The 21,582-nt window shown below is 39.6% G+C and overlaps 1 protein-coding gene across 4 annotated transcripts in view; it reads right to left on the bottom strand.

Moving 5' to 3' along the window:
* Positions 1-20,482, bottom strand: part of LOC105463540 (neuromedin U) — a 35,401-nt gene extending 14,919 nt beyond the window's left edge. For all 4 annotated transcript variants that reach the window (XM_024787264.2, XM_011710703.3, XM_011710704.3 and 1 more), the window contains exons 1-4: positions 20,247-20,482; positions 14,424-14,482; positions 7,234-7,281; positions 2-61 (exon numbers count right to left, since the gene is read on the bottom strand). In XM_024787264.2, coding sequence (XP_024643032.1) covers positions 2-61; positions 7,234-7,281; positions 14,424-14,482; positions 20,247-20,355 — 276 coding nt within the window. In that variant the 5' untranslated portion in view covers positions 20,356-20,482. The remainder of the gene's footprint in view (position 1; positions 62-7,233; positions 7,282-14,423; positions 14,483-20,246) is intronic.
* Positions 20,483-21,582: the final 1,100 nt, after the last annotated feature.

Raw genomic sequence — 21,582 nt, forward strand, 5'->3', positions numbered from 1 at the left:
CCTGAGGCTTTGGTAGCATTCCCATAATCACAAAGCAAAGCTCCTCCAGTGCATTGGATGCCTGACAGAAATGAGAAGATATGTAAGTTATGCTTCTGCTTTAACGACATTTACATAGAAGAGATAACTATAAAATGTTAGGGGCATGAGGAAATGCTAACTACCTAGAAAAGAATCCTTCCGTAGATTATTAAAACTGCTGGAATCCTTTGATTTCTCTCACAACAAAAACTTGGCTGTAAAAGTAAAGCCTTCCTTCTCACCAGAAACAACAAAAAAAGGTAAGTACTGTACATACGCACTCATGAAGGCTTCCGCTGTGATCTAGATACATAGTTCTCAGCACTTGCTAAAATATTATGAAATTCTATGACTGAGGGTAACAAGGGACAGTGCCAGAAGAGGAATTATTCTTCCCAGCTTGTAGCAAAATCTGCATCTACATGCCAAAGCTGTGAACCTCACTGAATATTACTCATTATCGGCTAATCTGAAAATCCGGCAATTGCTCGAAAACAATGGGAAGTGGAGGAGAAGAAGCCATGTGTGGTGCACCTAATCTGCGTACCACCCTTCCACGTTGCTGACTGCACACCCCAGGATCAGGTTTTTCAAAGCATTCAAACACAGAAGTAGGGCAGGGCTCTGTGGTTAGCAGCCAGCTGGGTGTGGTAAGGAGTAGAAGAAATGGACAAGCAGGGGCGAAACCTGCTTTGCACAGGGTTTAGCACAGTAGCACCATAAACAATTGATTACTTAATATATGCATTTTGGAAGTAATGAAGAACTAGAACAGTGGGGAGGGCAATATAATTAGTGGTTAAAAGTATGAGCTATGGAGTTGGGAAGGCTGTAACTCTACGCAGTGCAAATTCCATTTCTGCTCTTTATTAGCTGTGTAACCTTGGGCTGGTTACCTAACCTCTCTAAATTTCTGTTTATTCAGCTCTAAGCTAGGGATGACATCACTGCAGAGAGTTCTTGGAAGAATTAAATGTAGGTAAAGTTCTCAGGTTGATTTACAGCTGAAGGGATTCTTAATTTAGAAGTTATATGAAAAAGAGGTCGGGTGCAGGGGCTCTCGCCTGTAATCCCAGCACTTTGGGATGCTGAGGCAGGCGGATCTCCTGAGGTCAGGAATTCGAGATCAGCCTGGCCAACATGGTGAAACCTAGTCTCTACTAAAATACAAAAAATTAGCTAGGCATGGTAGCACGCGCCTGTAATTCCAGCTACTAGGGAGGCTGAGGCAGGAGAATCACTTGAACCTGGGAGGCAGAGGTTGCAGTGAGCTGAGGTGGCGCCACTGCACTCCAGCCTGGATGACGGAGTGAGACTCTGTCTCAAAAAAAAAAAAAAAAAGAGAGATATATGAAAAGAATTGTTGAGGGCCTCAAGTAGTCTCACCTTCTCTCCCTTTGAACAACAGTACATGCTTGACATGGTTGGTTGTGGTTCGAGATGCAGGTGGAGTCGACAGTTTTCCTGTACACCCTTCCTAGCATCAGAGGTCTGCTTTGTTCTCTTCATTCCATTTGTTTGCTTGTCATGCAAATTCTTGGGTTATTTATTAATAATGCCTCACATGTACATAGTGTTTCAATAAATTATAAAACACTTTCATATACAGTCATGCACCACATAATGGCATTTCAGTCAATCAGTCAACGATAGAGTGCATATACAATGGTGGTCACATAAGATTATTATGAAGCTGAAAAATTCCTATCATCTAGTCATAGCTTGATGATCCTGACCTGTGTAGGCCTAGACTAATATGAATGCTTATGTCTTCATTTTTAACAACAAAGTTTAAAAAGTCAAAAAAAAATCCTTTTTAATTTCAAAAGCTTATAGAATGAGGATATAAAGAAAGAAAATATTTACATACACCTGTTCAACGAATTTGTGTTGTAAGCCAAGTGTCATTACAAAAGAGAAAAAAGTTCTAAAATATTAAAAAGTTGGCCAGGAACGGTGGCTCATGCCTGTAATCCCAGTACTTTGAGAGGCCGAGGTGGAAGAATTGCTTGAGCCCAGGAGTTTCAGACCAGCCTGGACAACATAGCAAGATCCTGTCTTTACAAAAAATACAAAAAATTAGCCAGGTGTGGTGGTGCATGCCTATAGTCCCAGCTACTCAGGAGGCTGAAATGGGAGGATCATCTGAGCCCAGGAGTTCGAGTCTACAGTGAGCCATGATTATGCCACTGCACTCCAGCCTGGATGACAGAGTGAGATCCTGTCTTGAAAAAAAAAAAAAATTAAAAAGTTTATAAAGTATAAAAGTTATAGTAAGCTAAGGTTAATTTATTATTGAAGAGAGAAAAATTTTTAAATAAATTTAAAGCAGCCTAAGTTTACAGTGTTTATGAAATCTGCAGTAGTGTATAGTAATGTCCTAGGCCTTCACATTCACTCATTACTGACTCATTGACTCACTCAAAGCAACTTCCAGTCTTTCAAGCTCCATTCATGGTGAGTGCCCTATACAAGTGTATCATTTTTTATCTTTTATATTATGTATTTACTGTACTTTTTCTACATTTAGATATGTTTAGATACATATTGTGTTACAACTGCCCACAGTATTCATTACAGTAATGTGCTGTATAGGTTTGTAGTCATATAGCCTAGGTGTGTAGTAGGCTGTACATCTAGATTTGTGTAAGTACACTCTATGATCTTTACACAATGACAGATCATCTAAGGACACGTTTCTCAGAATGTATATCCCCATTGTTAAGTGATGCATGACTATACATAATTTGTATTCTGTCCTACACAGGACATGAATTGTGATTCTCATATACAGAGGAAGTGAGGTTCTAAGAGACTGTCACTTGCCCAATACCACACATGGCTAGGAGTTGGAGGAGCATGGCCTGGGACCTTGGCCTTCTGATTTGTAGATATTCTTGTGTTGCTTTGGTATTGCCTGCTAAGCCTAGAGTTGGGAGTTGGCAGCGAGAAAAACTAGAGTGTGAACACTGATACATCCTTTCTCACTGGTTATACTTAAGGGCTGAATACACAGGTCACCCCACAAAAATATGAAATAAAATCCCTAAAACTTCTCTTACCAGCCTAGGCAAGATGGTGAGACCCCCATCTGTACACAAAATTTTTTTTCTTTTAATTAGCTGGGCATGGTGGCATGCGCCTGTAGTCCCAGCTATTCAGGAGGCTGAGCTGGAAGGATTGCTTGAGCCAAGGAGTTTGTAGCTGTGGTGAGCTACACTTGTACCACTGCATTCCAGCCTGGGATAGAGTGAGACCCTATCTCTAAAAACAAAAACAAAATGCTCCACTTACGATCATTTCAAAATAGAAAATACAAAACAATAAGAAAAAAATACGCAGTGATATCATGTGTCAAAAATGTATTTCACCTCAAAGAAGAACAAACACTTATAGCTGATTTCAAAATAGAAAATACAAAACAATAAGAAGAAAATATCTACAATGTCATGTTTCAAAAATGTATTTCAACTCAAAGAAGAATAAATTCACACATGTGAGCTGTTTCTCCTTAGGAAACAGTTTCTAAGCTGGATGAGGTTCAGTAAGATTGTACTTTGACTGAAAAAGTTTCAAAGCAAATGCATTTTCCCCAACTCCCCTTTACAAGAAGTCAATTCTCAACTATTCTTCAAGGATTGAAATACATGAAAGTTTTAATATCTTATTTTTAAATTTATAGACCTTAAAGATAACATTTTCTACTTGGTAAAAATGTTTCAAAGCAATGGTCACATAATCACATAAATAATAAGATAATTGTGAAAATTAACAATGTTTTAAAATTTTATCAAATTTGGTGGTACATATACACCACTGAATACTATGCAGCCATAAAAAAGAATGAGATCATGTCCTTTGCAGCAACATGGATGGAGCTGGAGGGTATTACCCTAAGCTAAATAACACAGGAACAGAAAACCAAATACCACATGTTCTCACTTGTAAGTAGGAGCTAAACACAGATGCACATGGCCAAAAAGAAGGGAACAATAGATACCAGGGCCTACTTGAGGGTGGAGGGTGGGAAGAGGGTTAGGATCAAAAAATTACCTATCTAGTAATATGCTTATTACCTGGGTGATGAAATAATCTGTACACCAAACCTCCACAACATACTTTACCTACATAACAAAACAGCACATTTACCCCGAACTTAAAATTAAAAAAAATTATTTAGGGTCTGTGGGCTGTATCAAGGGATTTTGATATTATTCTAATTGCAATAAGAAACCGTAAGAAGATTTGGAACAAAGCAGTGATATGATGGCTTAGTATTTTAAATGACTAAGTGATGCTAAAACCTTAAATCTGAGTACAATAGCTATACTTACAACTAGTTTTCAGTTGTGTACTGAATTGCCCACTCATGAATTGAGTTTATTATCAATGTTTTGAGAAAATAATGACAATTTTTAGAAATTATAGTAATTACTGTTATGATAATATCCTCATTGAATCACGCCTCCCTGTATCCATTGCCTTTATGTAGTCAGTCCCCTAACGCAGACACTGAGTGTGGCCCCCCACATTGACTCTGTGTCTTGCTTTGGCCAGTGGGGCATGAGTAAACATGTTACAAGCAGACGTTTGAAACCCACTTACGTAATGAGCTTGCTCTCCCCACTGCTGGTGGAACCCAGCAACCATGTGAAAAAGTTCAGACTAGCCTGCTGGACTGTAAGTAACACTTCGCCCAGCTACCTCCACCACCCCTGCTAATAGCCAGCCAACAATCACCAAGCATATGAAGAAACCCAGCCACAGAAGTAAGCCCATAAAATGATATATTCCCAAAACATCAGGAATACAATTTTTAAAAACAATTCCTAATTTATTAATATTACTTATTCCTGTGAAGGTACCCAAATACAGTTACTACACATAAACACCATTCCAAAGAGATGCATCTGTATTCATTTAGCAGCTATTTCTAGGGAAGGGACTTGTAAATCTATCTCTTTTATACAATTTATTTCATTTATTTCCTTTGAATTTTGAATAATTCATAATTTCACACGTTTCAAAGCAAAAAAATTATAAGATGATATCCAGTTAAAAAGTCCTCCTTTTTCTGTTCTATCCACCTAGGACTCCCCTTCCACATAACTATTATCATTTATTTTGTATGTATTCTTCCAGAATTTATATTTTTTATTTGAGAGCTAAATCAGTAAAACCATATTTATATGGTTTTTAAACTAGTGAATGGGCCATAAAAACAGATGATATAATGATATTTGTTACAAGAGAAAAATTTCTGCATAGCATGCTTGCTGCTGGGTTTTATTAACAAAGTAATTAAAGAGATATTTACTGAGTCTCTTCTCAAGCATGATTCTAGGTGCTGGCTATAAATGTATCCCATATAAGAACATCACCAATATACTATGGTGAAACCAAAATTAGGTTTTAATGCATAGCTTTAATTTCACACGTAATAAAACAATATTTTTTAAAGTATTAAATTTATTACTATTTACATTATAAATGTAAAAGTTACAAATAGTAAATTTACTAAGCTCCTCTTGAAAGAGGCACGGTACTGAAATCCAGTCAAACATTAGTTTATCTTGATGAAGTTTAAATGAGCGCTTTAAAATTCATCCTCTTAGTACTGAAGACCTAAAAGTGATTTTGAGGATATTCCTGAATTTTAAATACAACACAAATGCATATATACTGATTAATATCTATCTCATGTTATTAATATATATCTGCCAATGCTCCTGGATTAATTTGAAATATTGTTCAAAAACGTCATCTATGGTGATCTTGTTCTTGCTTTACTACCTAAAACCTCAAATTTCCAGCAGGTACCTAGGGTATAGATTGAGGCAGGAGAAATACAACACTATACAAGGCTGCTTCTTCACACCGGCCAGGAAAACACAAATGGAGACTGTGTGACCAACAGCCTGGACACCTTGGCCAGACTGTGTAGGGAGTATGCCCCAGGCGCATAGTTGATGACTCTGAAAGCAGCATCATCCAGTAAAGACAATGTAAGAACACACTTATTCCCCACTCCTTAAGTGTCCATGTGGAGGGGCTAGATTAGCACTCCTGGCCTCTTTCCAAAACCTTCTCTTAATTCTTTTCTATTGAAGAGGAGTGAGCTGTCTGGTAGGTGAACTGAGAGGAAGAAATTGGGCATGTTCAGTTCAGCTCCTTCCTCTATGGAGTCAGTGTTCTTACTCTGGTCAGCTGTTCTTGCCTGGTCTCTGCCCTGTGGCTGAGAATCTGACTGGTGGAAAGCTCAGAGTCACTGTCTGAGACTTGTAGGCAAGTTTAATTCTGGAGGCAATTATAGCAGACACACTTGATATCAGATCTGAAGCCACAGTCACAAATGGACTTTTCCATTATAATGACGATATTTTGACCTCCAAAAGTCTGACTCATAAATTCCTCTCTCAATGGGTTTCGAACTCAATTGGGAGATAGGATATTTGTCCCCAAATACAGCAACAGATACAGTATTTTAAATTTTTATAATTATTTAAACTTTTATTTTAGGTTCAGCAGTACATGTGCAAGATTGTCATATAGGTAAACTTGTGTCACAGGGTTCTGTTATACAGATTATTTCATCACCCAGGTACTAAGTCTAGTACCCAATAGTTATTTCTTCTGATCGTCTCTCTCTTCCCACCTCCACCCTCAAGTAGGCCCTGTGTCTGTTTTCCCCCTCTTTGTGTTCATGTGTTCTTATCATTTAACTCCCACTTGTAAGTGAGAACATGCAGTATTTGGTTTTCTGTTCCTGTGTTAGTTTGCTTAAATTTTTACTAATATGATTTGGTAGAGACAGGGTCTTGCTATGTTGCCCAGGCTAGTCTCGAACTCCCAGCCTCAAGTGATCCTCCCACCTGGACCTCTCAAAGCACTGGGATTACAGGCATAAGCCACTGCACCCTGACAGTTATAGTATTTCTAACTTAACATATAATTTGATTTTGAAATTAACATTTTAATTTGACATTACAAAATATGTGTATATTATCTGCAAATCTATTTTATTTAGAGATGAAAGCCCTAGCACATTACAACACAAGCCCACAGTATTGATTATTATCTGCAGCAAATGTAATAATATCTCATATGTTGACATGTTTTCGTGAGCACGTAAAGGTTCCAAAGGCAGCAATGGAGAGTTTAAGCACTACACAAACACCTACATTATGACAAAATACCTTCAATTGGAATTACCTGAGGCTGGGAATCAATGGACAGAAAAGACGAACAAGCATCATCTATCTGTAGAAAACAAAAATGTCAGTTACATCCTGGGAACGGACAGAAAATAACAGAGAGTAGATTTTACAAAGTCACATTACCTATGGAATATTAACCACAGTTCCATGACAGTTTAGGACTCTGGATTTGGAAGAGAGGAGCCTCAAAAACTTTATAAGAAAGTCTTGGAAATGAGACTTCCCTCAAGATGTCACCCTAACCACAGGGTATACGTCTCTAGTGACTGCTGATGGGGACCATCCTAGGGCATGGAGATGCCTCACATTAATATATTGAGGAAAAGACTGTCACGTATTATTTTGTCTGAGAAATGTGAGAGCTGACTAAAGAATGAGCTTAAAATTAAGGCAGACCTTTGGTTACCATATGGTTCTGTATGACACACGAACCTAATGTCACCTAAATTAACATAATAACAGTATGATAAACAGCATGCCAGAAAAATTGTTCATACAACATAGGCAATCCACTAGATGTCTCCCATGAAACCAGTATTGGAAGAGAGTTCTATTTTATAATGAGGGTTTACTGAGCTACAGTTGGCAACTATTCTCAGCCCTTATCCTAAAAAGAAAACTTGAGACTTTAAATGGTAGAATGAGAGATTCATATTAATCATAAAAACTATGCTGAGAATTTAAGCACTAAGCTGGATGTATGGCATTGTTTATGACATTTATTTCTTTGATGGCCTTTTAAAATGGAACTGGAAAAAATGGTACTGATTCTTGTCTCTCTGGAATGATTGAGGTTGAGTCCTATTTATGGCATTCCATCTCAGAGGCCCGTTTCAGTCCCAGAATTCTTCTTCTCATACCAGGGGGTGGATTATCATACTTCACTGTCATAAATTCTCAAGCTCCTCATTGCTTCTAAGTTGAACATGTCCTAAAATATATTATTTCCTAACTTAGAGAATAACAAAGGTATAAGATAATATAGAAAAGCATAAGCTTATGTCTCCTTCCTTTTTATCCTCACAGAACTTTTATCCTCCTTTTATCCTCATCTTCCCTTTATTTCCCAAATATTTGGGGAATTGTTTGTTCCACTCATCCTTTGCGCCCACCCAGCTGGTCCCTCTTCCATGCCTTACAAACCTGAAATCATGGTCGCACACACACACACACACACACACACACACACACTCTCTGGGTAGGGGCCATGTCATTGCTAAATCGCCCAGAATAAGTGTTTAACAAAAATCCTTTAATTACGTTGAATTAAACTTGCGGGGGAAAAAAGTGAATTGAGAGGGCAAAGTCAAAAAGATAACCATTTTAAAGCTCTGACTTTTGAGCAATGCTTACTACATCACCTCCAAATGTCACCTTCTGTGGTTTAGTAGGGTAAAAGTAAGTAGTTTCTCCTGAGTTTTTTATGGTGTGCAGGTATCTGAACACATTACCCACTCCAGGGGAACGTTGTCCACACACAGACCAGGCTGCCCGTCTATGTGAGGTGGCCCATGTTCAAGAACAGAGAACCTTTGAATCACAGGACATCAACGCCATTTGAATAAAAACATGACACTTTAAAAAACCCCCGTTAGTCAAATTAGGAGATAGCTGCAAAGTTTTTCAGTCTTTTCTCACATTTCTTTGAAGGACACAGGAACACTGCTTGCCCACTTTCCATTTGAGTAAGCGTTTGTTCATTGTACTCAGCATATGGCTCTAATGGTTTTTTATGCCACTGATTGCTTTTGAGAACTCTGTAGAGACCATTGGTAAATCTCATTGAAAATGTTTAGGTCTCTATATATGGTTAGGAAGAATGTGTTTCTAGTGTCTGGGTAGCTCTGTATTTATTTATTTATTTATTTATTTTTATTTTACTTTAAGTTCTGGGAAACGTGCAGAACGTGCAGGTTTGTTACATAGGTATACACATGCCATGGTGGTTTGCTGCACCCATCAACCCATCATCTGGGTTTTAAGCCCTGCATGCATTAGGTATTTGTCTTAATGCTCTCCCTCCCCTTACCCCCCAAGCCCCTCCCTGTGTCCATTTGTTCTCATTGTTCAACTCCCACTTACGAGTGAGAACATGTGATGTTTGCTTTTCTGTTCCTGTGTTGGTTTGCTATAGCTCTGTAATTTTTAAATCTTCAAGCAGAAAAATTAACTATATGTTCCTAGCATCTTAACTTCTTTTTTTCTTTCTTTCTTTTCTTTTCTTTTTTTTTTTTTTTTTGAGATGAGGTCTGGCTGTCACCCAGACTGCCAGACTGGAGTGCAGTGGTACAATAAGAGCTCACTGCAGCCTTGACTTCTTGGGCTCAAGTGATCCTCCCACCTCAGCCTCTTGAGTAGGTGGCACCACAGGCAAGCACCACCATGCCTGGCATATTTTTTATTATTTATAGAGATGAGGTCTCACTATGTTACCCAGGCTGGTCTTGAACTCCTGAGCTCAAGGGATCCTCCTGCCTCAGCCTGTCAAAGAACTGGTATTAGGCCTGAGTCACCATGCCCAGCTGCATCTTAACTTGTTTAAATATCTTTTTTTCTGTAAAAGAATGTATACTGCTTTTGCAACTCTGAGTTTTTTCCAGCATTATCATCTAAAGTATTTCTCCAAATATTTTCCATGGAAATATAGAATATTTCAAGCTAAAATAAATGTGTCTGTACTATACATTAATATCTGTTATCTAAGTCACTCTTCATCTTATTTATATTTCCAGCATGTACCTAGATATTCTACCAAGGCAGAGGCCCTTGTAATACACACTTGATGAATTTCTATACTATTGAAGACTGTTTTGTACTTGGCACTTGGCATCTATCTTATCTTTTCCCTTATGTATTTTGTTAGGGGTGGCCTAGGTACAAAGGGTACTCTTCTCAGTTCATAGCTCACTATCATCATTAGCCTTGCTTTATTTATTTATTATTTTTGTATTTCCATTTCCTACCCCCATTCCACCCTCCTATAGGCAACTCTTCTAGTGTATTTGAGGCATATCCTCCATTTGTGTATGTTTTTGTAAAACCCATATTGTTGTTTTGTGTGCATGTATATTTTCTTACTTTTTTTCCACTTAACACTATCCACTGAGACCTATCCATGTTGCTGGGTGTGTATCTAGCATGTTGCTTCAAGTGCTGTAGTATATTCTATAATGTGTGCCCACCACATGTTGCCTAACCACTCCCCGGTGAGAGACAGCTGGGTTCCCTCCAATTCCTCCCACTATAAGCAAAGCTATAATCAACCTCCTTGAATCTGTCCTCCACTTATGGATCTGTGGGAGAATATCTTTGGGCTATCTACCCAGGAGAGGGAATGCTGGATCATGGGGATATCTAGGTTGTTTTCTAGATGGCTCTACCAGTTGGCACTCTGCCCAGCAATGCATGAGGGTTTGTAGACCCCACATCCTTGTTAACATTTGTGATTAACTAGATTTCAATTGTTTTGCTAGTCTAATAGGTAGAAAGTGATACTTTGCTCTTGTCCCAATTTTCATTTCATTGTTACTAATGAACATGTTTATATGTTTTAGATGTTTGTTAACCTTTTGAACTTCCTCTTCTGTAAACTGTTCTTATCCTATGACTATTTTCATTTTGAAGTCTTATCTTTATCCAGTTGATTTGGTGTAGTTTCTTATAGAATCTAGAAAAGCAACCCCGTATCGGTTTTAGACATTGTCAATATCTTCTTTGAAAGGCTCTTACCAGCTGGGCAGGGTGGCTCACATCTGTAATTCCAGCACTTTGAGAAGCCGAGGTGGGCGGATCACTTGAGGTCAGGAGTTCGAGACCGGCCTGGCTAACATGGCAAGACCCTGTCTCCACTTAAAATACAAAAACTAGCTGGGCATGGTGGCACTTGCCTGTAGTCCCAGCTACCCAGGAGGCTGAGGCACGAAAATCACTTGAACCCAAGGAGGTGGAGGTTGCAGTGAGCAGAGGTCACACCACTATACTCCAGCCTGGGTGACAGAGCAAGACCCTGTCTCAAAAACAAAAACAAAAAACCAACAAAGGCTCTTACTTTTTTGCATGGAGTCCTTTGCTGAAATAATTTTCACTTTTAATGTAATTTAATTCATGAATGTTTTTGGCCTTACGATTTATATTTGAAGTTTCTTACGATTTATATTTGAAGTTTCATTCAAGAAGTTTTTTCCCTGCACCTAGCTAACAAAGATATTGTCCTACAAGATTTTCTACTAACTGTATAATTTACAATATATTTCCTTCTTTAAGGGTGAGGTGGCTAAGGTATTTATCTACCAACTCCCTTTGGTCTCCAATTGGGGTCTGCTCTCAGTGGTGGGGTCATTTATATTCAGGCACTTCTGGCTGGCCCAAGTACAGGCAGCACAGGAAAAGTCATGGACGCTTGCAATCAGAAACTATAAATTTCCAGTGCCCTGGGATGGCAAATGCCAAAGGGATATGACAGGTACTGGCGGTGACTGCTATACTCGCCAAGCTCTAGTCTCTGTTCCATTGGTTCATTCTGTCTGTTCTTGTGCAATTACCATGCCTCTTTTTTTAATTACTGCAGTTTTTATACTATGTCTCAATATCCACTAAGGCAATTCCCAGTAGTAGCTCTTCATATTTAAAATGTCTTCAGCTATTTGTAGACCTATATTTTTCCATATCAATTTTAGGTTAAATTTTAAGGTTTTTTTTTTTTTTAGGTAAATTAAATTGTTTGGGATTGCATTGATTTTATGGGATTTATATTAATTAACAAGGAAAAATGATATTTTTATTATGTTAAATTAATTGTTTCATCCAAGAGAGAATGTCTCTCCAAATACTTATATCATCATCTATTTTCTTTATTAGAAACTAATTTTCTTTTTTCTTTTTTTATTTTATTTTATTTTTTTTTTTTTTGAGACGGAGTCTTGCTCTGTAGCCCAGGCTGGAGTGCAGTGGCCGGATCTCAGCTCACTGCAAGCTCCGCCTCCCGGGTTCACGCCATTCTCCTGCCTCAGCCTCCCGAGTAGCTGGGACTACAGGCGCTGCCACCTCGCCCGGCTATTTTTTGTATTTCTTAGTAGAGACGGGGTTTCACCGTGTTAGCCAGGATGGTCTCGATCTCCTGACCTCGTGATCCGCCCATCTCGGCCTCCCAAAGTGCTGGGATTACAGGCTTGAGCCACCGCGCCCGGCCTAGAAACTAATTTTCTACTGCATAAATTTAGGGTGTGTTTTTGGTTAATTCCTAAATACAGATTTTGTCACTATTGTGTATACTACAGTATTTTAAACTGTACTTTTATGTTACTTTTGCCTAGTGAAAAGAAATGTTATTGAGTCTTGTATATTGGCATTACATCCAAAAATCTCCTGAACTCTCAAACTAGTTCTAATAGTTCAAGAGCAAGAAGTTTGTTAATGCAATTCATTGCAGTTATAGACTAAAAGAGAAAAAGCATATTGTTTATCTCAATAGTGACACAAATAAAGTATCTAAGTTCACATTTTATTTAGGATTAACAAAACTCTTAGCAAGATAGGAAAATAAGAGAACTTTCTTAACTGGGTAAACGTTATGTATCGAACTTCTAGAGCAAGTTTATACTTTATGGAGAAGTTTTAGATACATTTACTGTGTAAGATAGTAAGCAGGCCTTGGCCAGTGATACAAGGAAAGAAGAAATTGTTCCTTCAGTGCTTATCATGTTACCATTGCACCTTTTTTGGCACAGCATATTGATCTAGGAATTTATCCATTTCATCTAATTTCAGAATTATTACCAGATAGCTGTCCATACTTTCTTTTTAACAGCTTTACTGAGATATAATCCACAAGCCATACAATTCACCCACTTAAAGTGCACAACTCAAAGGTTTTTAGTGTATTTACAGAGTTGTGCAACCATCCATCACACAATCAATTATCCATGATATTATTTTTAAACTTTTTTTATATCTCTATTTTTCTTGGGTTCTACCTTTTTTGGTCTATATCTTGTTTCTTTGCCTTCCCCTTTGCCTTTTGAAATCAGTACCACCAGCGTTTAACTTACTGAAAGAACAAATATATGGTTTTGCTAAAACTGTTGCTCCACTCTTTTTAAAAAATTTATTGCTGCCATTATTATTATTACTATTATTATTTATTCTTTTTTGAGATGGAGTCTCACTCTGCCGCCCAGGCTGGAGTGCAGTGGTGCCATCTCGGCTCAGTGCAACCTCCGCCTCCCAGCCTCCCAAGTAGCTGGGATTACAGGCACGTGCCACCATGTCCAGGTAATTTTTGTGTTATTAGTAGATGGGGTTTTACTATGTTGACTGGGCTGGTCTCGAACTCCTGATCTCGTGATCCGCCCACCTCGGCCCCCCAAAGTGCTGGGATTACAGGCATGAGCCAGCACGCCCTGCTTATTTTTATTATTTACTTCTTTCGTGTTTCTTCTAATTTTCCCTGTTCTTTTTCACCTCATTTTTAGCAGAATGCTTAGCTTATTAATGTTTTTAAATTTTCTTCTCTCCTGATAAACACATATGAAGCTAAAATTTCTCTCTAGCTACTGTTTTAGCTGTAGCTTATACGTTTTGAGTTATAATGTTTTTATTTTTTTCCTGAAGGTCTATCAGTTGTTAAATAAATTTTAAGGTTGCATTATTAGTTTATATTAATGATGTCTATATTTTCTTGTTCTGGTTTTCTTTTATTAACATATAAGATCCTTATTTGTCTGTTATGACGGTTTATTTATTTGAATTCTATTTGATCAGATATATTCTCTTTCAGTTTGTATTTGCTTGCTACATCATTTTCCATCCTTTTATACTTAGTCTTTTTTTGTTTTCTGTTTTAAGTGTGATACTGATAGACAATATATATCTGGATCTATTTTTTAAAATCCAATCTTAGAACCTCTGTCTTTTAAGTACATACACATTTACTGTAACTACTCTGTTCTTGTATTATTCTATTTTATCCTGTTATTGGCATTTGTTTCTGCCCTCTTAACCATTTACAAAATTTTTGTTTCTTTTCTTCTTTCCTTCTCTTTTATTTAATAAAAATAGTAATTCTGGGTTTTATTATGAGATTATTGGTAAAATCATAGTTCTCCCAAAGCTCAATTATAGATTTTAACATGATAATTTCAAAGAAGGGTAAAGTTTCTACAAATTTGTGTGATGATAGTTCCTTACCTCATTCCACAACTGTAGCTGTTGTGCAGGCTGTAATCCTTGAGGTGATATTGGAGCACCTAAAAATAAAGTTATAGCCACAGGTTAATTTTATAGCATTCCTTCTAAAATTAAATATCCATATATAATTCTTTCTTGGACACTTTCTTCATTTTTCACTGTACATTATCACCCACCTATTTCAACTAAATATTTCAGCATTAGATTTAGTACAAGGAGACATAATTACTAAACAAACCTTAATAACATTACAAAGATATTACTCTCAAGAATGAATTACTTATGTCTACAGACAAATAGAAACACACCTCATGCTCATTAATTGGAAGACTGAATATTGTGAAAATGATCATACTGCCCAAAGCAATCTACAGATTCAATGCAATTCCCATCAAAATATCAACATCATTTTTTACAGAACTAGAAAAAACAATCCTAAAATAAAACCAAAAAGAGCCCACATAGCCAAAGCAATACTAAGCAAAAAGAATGCATCTGGAGGCATCACATTACTGGACTTCAAATTACACTATAAGGCTATAGTTACCAAAACTGTATGGTACTGGTATAAAAATAGGCATTTAGACCAATGGAAAAGAATAGAGAACAAAGAAATAAAGCCAAATACTTAAAACCAACTATTCTTCAATAAAGTATACAAAAACATAAATTGGAGAAAGTACACCCTTCTTCAATAAATGGTGCTAGGAAAACTGACAAGCCACATACAGAAGAATGAAAGTGGATCCTTATCTCTCACCTTAAAAATCAACTTGAGACATATCAAGGACTTAAATATAAGACTTGAGACAATAAAAATTCTAGAAGGTCCATTGGAAAAACGCTTTTGGACATTGGCTTAGGCAAAGAATTTGTGACTAAAACCCCAAAAGCAAAAGCAACAAAAACTAAAATAAATAAATGGGACCTAATTAAACTAAAAAGCTTCTGCACAGCAAAAGAAATAATCAGCAGAGTAAACAGAGAACCCACAGAGTAGGAGAAAATATATGCAAACTATGCATCCAACAAAGGACTAGTATCCAGAATCTACGAGGAACTCAAATCAGCAAGAAAAAAACAATCCCATCAAAAAGTTGGCAAAGAACATGAATAGACATTTCTCAAAAGAAGATATACAAAGAGCCAGCAAACATATGAAAAAAAATGCTCAGCATCACTAATCATCAGGGAAATGCAAATTAAAACCACAAGTTAATACCTTACTCCTGCAAGAACAGCCATAATTAAAAAGTCATAAAACAATAGATGTTGGCATGGATGTGTAAAAAGGGTACACTTTTACACTACTGGTGGGAATGTAAACTAGTACAACCACTATGGAAAACAGTATGGAAATTCCTTAAAGAACCAAAAGTAGATCTATGGGTTGATCCAGCAATCCCACTACTGGTATCCATCCAAGGTATCCATCCAAAGGAAAAGAAGTCATTATATGAAAAAGACACATGCGCACACATGTTTATAGCAGCAAAATTTGCAACTGCAAAGATATGGAAACAACCTATGTTCTTATTGACCAACAAGTGGATAAAGAAAATGTGGTGTATATATACACCATGGACTATCTCTCAGCCATAAAAAGGAACCAAGTAATGTCTTTTGCAGCAACTTGGATGGAGCTGGAGGCCATTATTTGAAGTGAATGGGAAACTAAATACCATATGTTATCACTTATAAGTGGGAGCTAAGCTATGAGGACATAAGACATAGAGTGATGTAATGGACTTTGGGGACTCTGAGGTGGGAGGCTAGGAGGAGGCTGGGGGATAAAAGACTACATATTGGGTATAGTGTATGTTTCTTGGATGACAGGTGCACTAAAAACTCAGAAAATCAGTCTGGTTGATTGCATATCCTGACAGATTTTTTTTTCCTAATTCTATCATGTTTTAGGCAACTCTTGCCTTGAATTCATACAAGTTTTTACTGTTATTTCATTTAAGTTCTGATAACAGCAATAATAATGACAGTAATCAACTACATTTTCTGTGGCACTAAGCATTAGAAACAACTTAGAGAGGTCATGCAGTCCATAAAAGAGTGGCTTTATTTCAGAACCTGACAGAGTCTCCTCTCATGGGACAACTATTGAACGTGGGTAAACAATCTTACACACTTCTCAAATATATATTTCTCACCCTACCATAAACATATATCCCAAAGTCACAGTTGTCTGGTAGATCCTACCCAGAGCTCATTGTTTTCAGGAAGGGATAAAGCTGTGCTTCTCAAATTTCCATATAAAACACCTGGTGATCTCACTTAATGAGATTCTGTTTGACAGAGCATTCCTGTTTAAATAATGCTATTTTTTATTCTTATACTTTTGACCATCCCTGGCCCCCAGTAAAAGTGGAAGCTTCCACCTCAACTTCACTGTGTTCAGACACACCGCCTCATCAGGACCATGGAGAGTTTGCTTCCTTCCAATTCCCAAGCTCGCATGGGCCACTTAGAAAGGCCACTATGCCTAACTTAGCCCCAGGCACTTCCATAAAATAGAAAAAGGACATTCTGTGGCCCTTCTAAAAACATGTAAACACAGTTTCATGGTTAAAAAAAAAAGATAAGAAGAGACAAAATTTTTTTTAAAATTCTATGATTTGTAGAAAACGACTAATATCCTGGCCAGGCACAGTGGTTCACGCCTGTAATCCCAACACTTTGGGAGGACGAGACGGGCGGATCATGAGGTCAGGAGATCAAGACCATCCTGGCTAACACGATGAAACCCCATCTCCACTAAAAATACAAGAAAATTAGCCGGGCATGGTGGCAGGCACCTGTAGTTCCAGCTATTCGGGAGGCTGAGGCTGGAGAATGGGGTGAACCCAAGAGGCGGAGCTTGCAGTGAGCCCAGATGAGGCCACTGCACTCCAGCCTGGGCGACAGAGCGAGACTCCGTCTCACGAAAAGAAAAAGACTGACGACTAATATCCTATGACTGAACCCAAACGTAAGGGGGAGTTATTCTTTCCTTTGTCTATGTGTTAATTAGAGTCAATGTGATTTTCATTCTGGATATGGACTTCACACTGTCAAAGAGCAATACTGTACTTAGATCACTTTCCGTGTTTTCAGAGACAGTGCCTGTATCATAAAAACTGTACTGTTTTTGATAAGTTTCAGTGAGAAACTTCAAGATATTTATACTTCATTACTATTTAGCAAAGTGAAATCTTCAGTATTATACAGTATACTCTGCTGAAAATAAAAACTTGTACATCCGTAAATACATTATGTATAAGACAGACAGACCTGATTATTCTAAAAGTAGTGCCAATTTTCTTTTCTCATGGCGAGTATGTACTTCACTGTGGGTTTGGGAAGTGAGAAATCTTTACTGCCAAGTGAACGTTAAGAATTATTCTATGAGCAAGAGGCCTGGGCAGGAAAAGACACTCCTTAACTTAGTCTTGACCGTTTGATAACTTATTGTCACAGGCAAAATCAAGTAACAGTTTGTTGCAGATATCCAAAATGTGTTCCTCTTATATAAGTTTCCTTCTTTATTTTACTAGTGTGCTCTGAATAGTAAATTGTTTCCATCCACTGAATCTGTGGCTGACCCTTTATCTTCGCATGACCCTTTATCTTTTTTTATTTTACTAGTGTGTTTATTTTCCTTCTTTATTTTACTAGTGTGCTCTGAATAGTAAATTGTTTCCATCCACTGAATCTGTGGCTGACCCTTTATCTTTTTTTTTCCAAGGATGCTGCATTTAATGACACTTTTATTTTCCTCTAGCATTGCAACATTTGTTGTGTTGTTTTTTGAGGCATCCAGTTGCATCTTGCATGATGATTGACCATGGTAGATAATCTCTGGGTTTTGCTTATGTATGTCACGTCCCCCTCGGTGCCATCTTTAGGGACTCAGGACTCGGACAGATCACATGGCTATTCACCCTCTCCCCATCCTACCACATTTTTAAAGAGATACAATTCATTTTTTAGTATTCAGAGCAGGTCTGAAGGGGAATGAAGATGCAAAAGGGCAATCTAGGGGGCTTCTGGGTAGTAAAGGAAGTATCTCATCCTTTTGCTTGAAAAATATTGGGGTTATCTACGAGACGATTGGTATGTCAGCAGATATGCTCTTTTGGAAATAAAAACCAAGACTCATCTCTTTTAGGAACCAGCTGCTGCTTTCTATACTGTTCAATCACCAGCAGTCTGAAATTCTCCAACCCATCCCAAGGCAGTTATCTCTGATGCAAATTTCTCTGCATGCAAAATTCACTGATGCCAAATTCACTGCAAGCATATAGCATGCAAATGCATAGAAATCCATTTTCTTTACATAGCAAAGTCACTTTTCAAACTATGCTTATCTGCATCCTTAAGAAGGCAGATAAAGATTACCATCCAAAGTTACCAATAATATATTTAAAATCCTAAAAGATGAACATTTACCTTGGGAGAAAGTAATGTATCACTACTGGCTATGTGGAGAACGTTTGGGTTTGCTAGCTTCTGACTGCCTGGATTTCAAAGCCAAATTATCTTGCTTTTCAAGTAGGGGAGTCTCTCTCTCTCTCTCTCTCTCTCTCTCTCTCTCTCTCTCACACACACACACACACACACACACACACACACACACACCCCAATGCCTCAGGAAAGGACAAAATCAAAACAATGAGAGGAGAACAGTAAAAATAAATAGATTAGGAAAAGCATAGCGGTCTCTATTTCCCCATCTCTAATTGAGGGCTGGACTACAGGCTCTGCAGTTGTGATTTTAAGTACCCAACGTTCTGAACAATGACACAACAGTCTGCCACTTTTACCTCACTGACAGGAGAGCAGAGGGAAGCTAAGAGAACCTCCTGCCAAGCTAGAAAATTTATGGATGAAGACAGGCAGTGGTTGACAATGGAGGGACCCCTGACTTGGGGATGAATAATGGTGCCCATAAGCCACCTGCAAACGTAAGCTGTAACCCTTGGAGAACCCAGAAAATGATCTCTCCATGCAAATCTCTCCAGAACGTTTGCATTCTGCTCGGCTATGTCTCCAAAGCTTCCGATCTCCTTCCCTGACCTTGCGTTTCCTATTTCTTTCCTCTAAGCCAAGCTTAGGAAGTCCCTATTGTTATCAAATCACATCTGCCATCACTTGCTGTAGCTGTCGCACTGCCTGAAAGCCTGGCTTGCACATTTGCCTCTTCAACTTTGTGTGATGAGAAGTTCTCTATTCCTTTTCCTGATCTAGTGCCTGAAAACCGATAAAACACAAAGCCCACTCCTTCCCCCTTCTAAGCGGTTAGCGCGTGGGGCCCGTTGTACCGCTCAGGTTTATGTCAACATAACACGAGCTCACTCACCAAACAGGCTGAGCACTCGCCAAGTTTACCTTGCCTCAGCGGACGAAGTATCAGGCTCACTCTTGTTTTGCTTCGACCATCAATCCCTTCAATAATTGCAATCAAAGGGAAGGCATTTTAACGTTCACTATTTTAATACCCGTTTCCACGGGCCAGCGGGGCTGGAAATCCCGAGGATGAGGGAGCCCTACCAGTCTCCACCTATCGCAGTCGGCCCCGCGCAGGGTCTCCGCTGGGCATCAACGCGCGGGGCCTGGGGATTTCGGCCCCGGCCGGGCCCCTTGCTCCTATGTCGCTAGTTGCTCTAGGGGTGCGATCTGTGCCTGGGAGGCGGGAAATCCCGCGGCACCAGAGAAGCCAAGAGAAGTCCCAGAAACCAAGTGAAGGTGAAAGAAAGGGCGGGAGAGAGTGGTGAGTGGAGCCAGAGAGAGGCGCGCATGGTGTGGCGGCGGCCGGGTGCGGGGCCGTCTTACCTCTGCAGGCGCCCGCGCAGCAGGCGAGCAGCAGCAGCAGCAGGAGCGTGGACGCCGTGGCCCCCTGTCCGGGGGGCGACCTTGGGGGGCAGCTCGCTGTTCGCAGCATCTCGGCGGCTGCGGGAGGCTCGCTGCCAGGGACCCTGCGCTGCGCCACGCCGAGCTGGTGCTCCACCTGGTGCCCTGGCAGTGCCTCCAGCGGCCCTGGAGCGCCGCTCGCGGGGCCCACACACAGAACTGAGCGCCCGGCGCGCCGACAACTTTTAAATCTCGCGCACACGTGGGCTGGGCTGCGCAGTCCCCGCCGCACGTCACCTCGCCGCCTGCCACCCCCGGCCTACCCCGCGTCACCCGCCCCACTGCCTGCCCGCGCCCCACCCTGCAGGGGGACCCGAGCCCTCTGGCCTGAGTTTCTGACCCAAGTACCACGCATTTTCGCTCTGGGATAAAGAGAATGGACTTTAAATAATGCACCATTCACACCTTTGGAAGGACTGGAGTGGGAACACAATGGAGATGGCAAACCAGGCCGTCTGAGTTTTTAAACTTGGTAGTGGCGACGCTGTCTGGTTTCCTGGGTCTGCGTGGGACGCGCTTTCTCCTTCACCTCTGCTAGAGCTCCGGCAGCCCCTAGTACGCACCTCTGTGGAAGCGCCTCTGTTTTGTTCCCCGGTTTATCCCCAGGTCCAAGCTCAATGCCTGGTGCATATCAGGGCAGTGCTGGTTCAACGGTGATGTTGATGCTATCTACCCTCCCCCAAATTCCTGCAAAATCACAGACCCCTTAGGGAAATGCAGTTGCCTGTTAATAAAAGATAAAGAAGAAAGGACTGCTGGGGCTTGACCACACACATTTCTAACAGCTCTGGAGCGCTGGTTATCCTACGGATTTCCAAGCCTAAGGAAACTCCTTTTTCTATGCATTTCTGCTGCTATTGCATCCTGATTTCTACCGTGACCTGACTCCCTCTTTCCATCTCTATACTTTCCTTGATTGGAAACGTTCAGGAAGCAGCCTCTTCCAGGACACCAGCTAATACAGTCCTAATTTCCTTCTACAGAAAGAGAGAAACCTCGTCTTTATTATTATTATTTCAAGTTCCGGGGTACATGCGCAGGATGTGCCGGTTTGTCCCATAGCTAAACGTGTTCCATAGTGGTTTGCTGTACCTATCAACCCATCACGTAGGAATTAAGCCCAGAATGCATTAGCTATTTTTCCTGATGCTCCCCGTCCCCGCACCCCACCCCCCCCCATAGGTCCCAGTGTGTGAAAACCGGTCTTATTTGACCTCCCTTTGAAAGGCGAGGAACACCGAGGAAAGGGCAGGAAGTA

This window comes from Macaca nemestrina, chromosome 3, assembly GCF_043159975.1.
Source record: "Macaca nemestrina isolate mMacNem1 chromosome 3, mMacNem.hap1, whole genome shotgun sequence".
NCBI classification, from domain to species: Eukaryota; Metazoa; Chordata; class Mammalia; order Primates; family Cercopithecidae; genus Macaca; species Macaca nemestrina.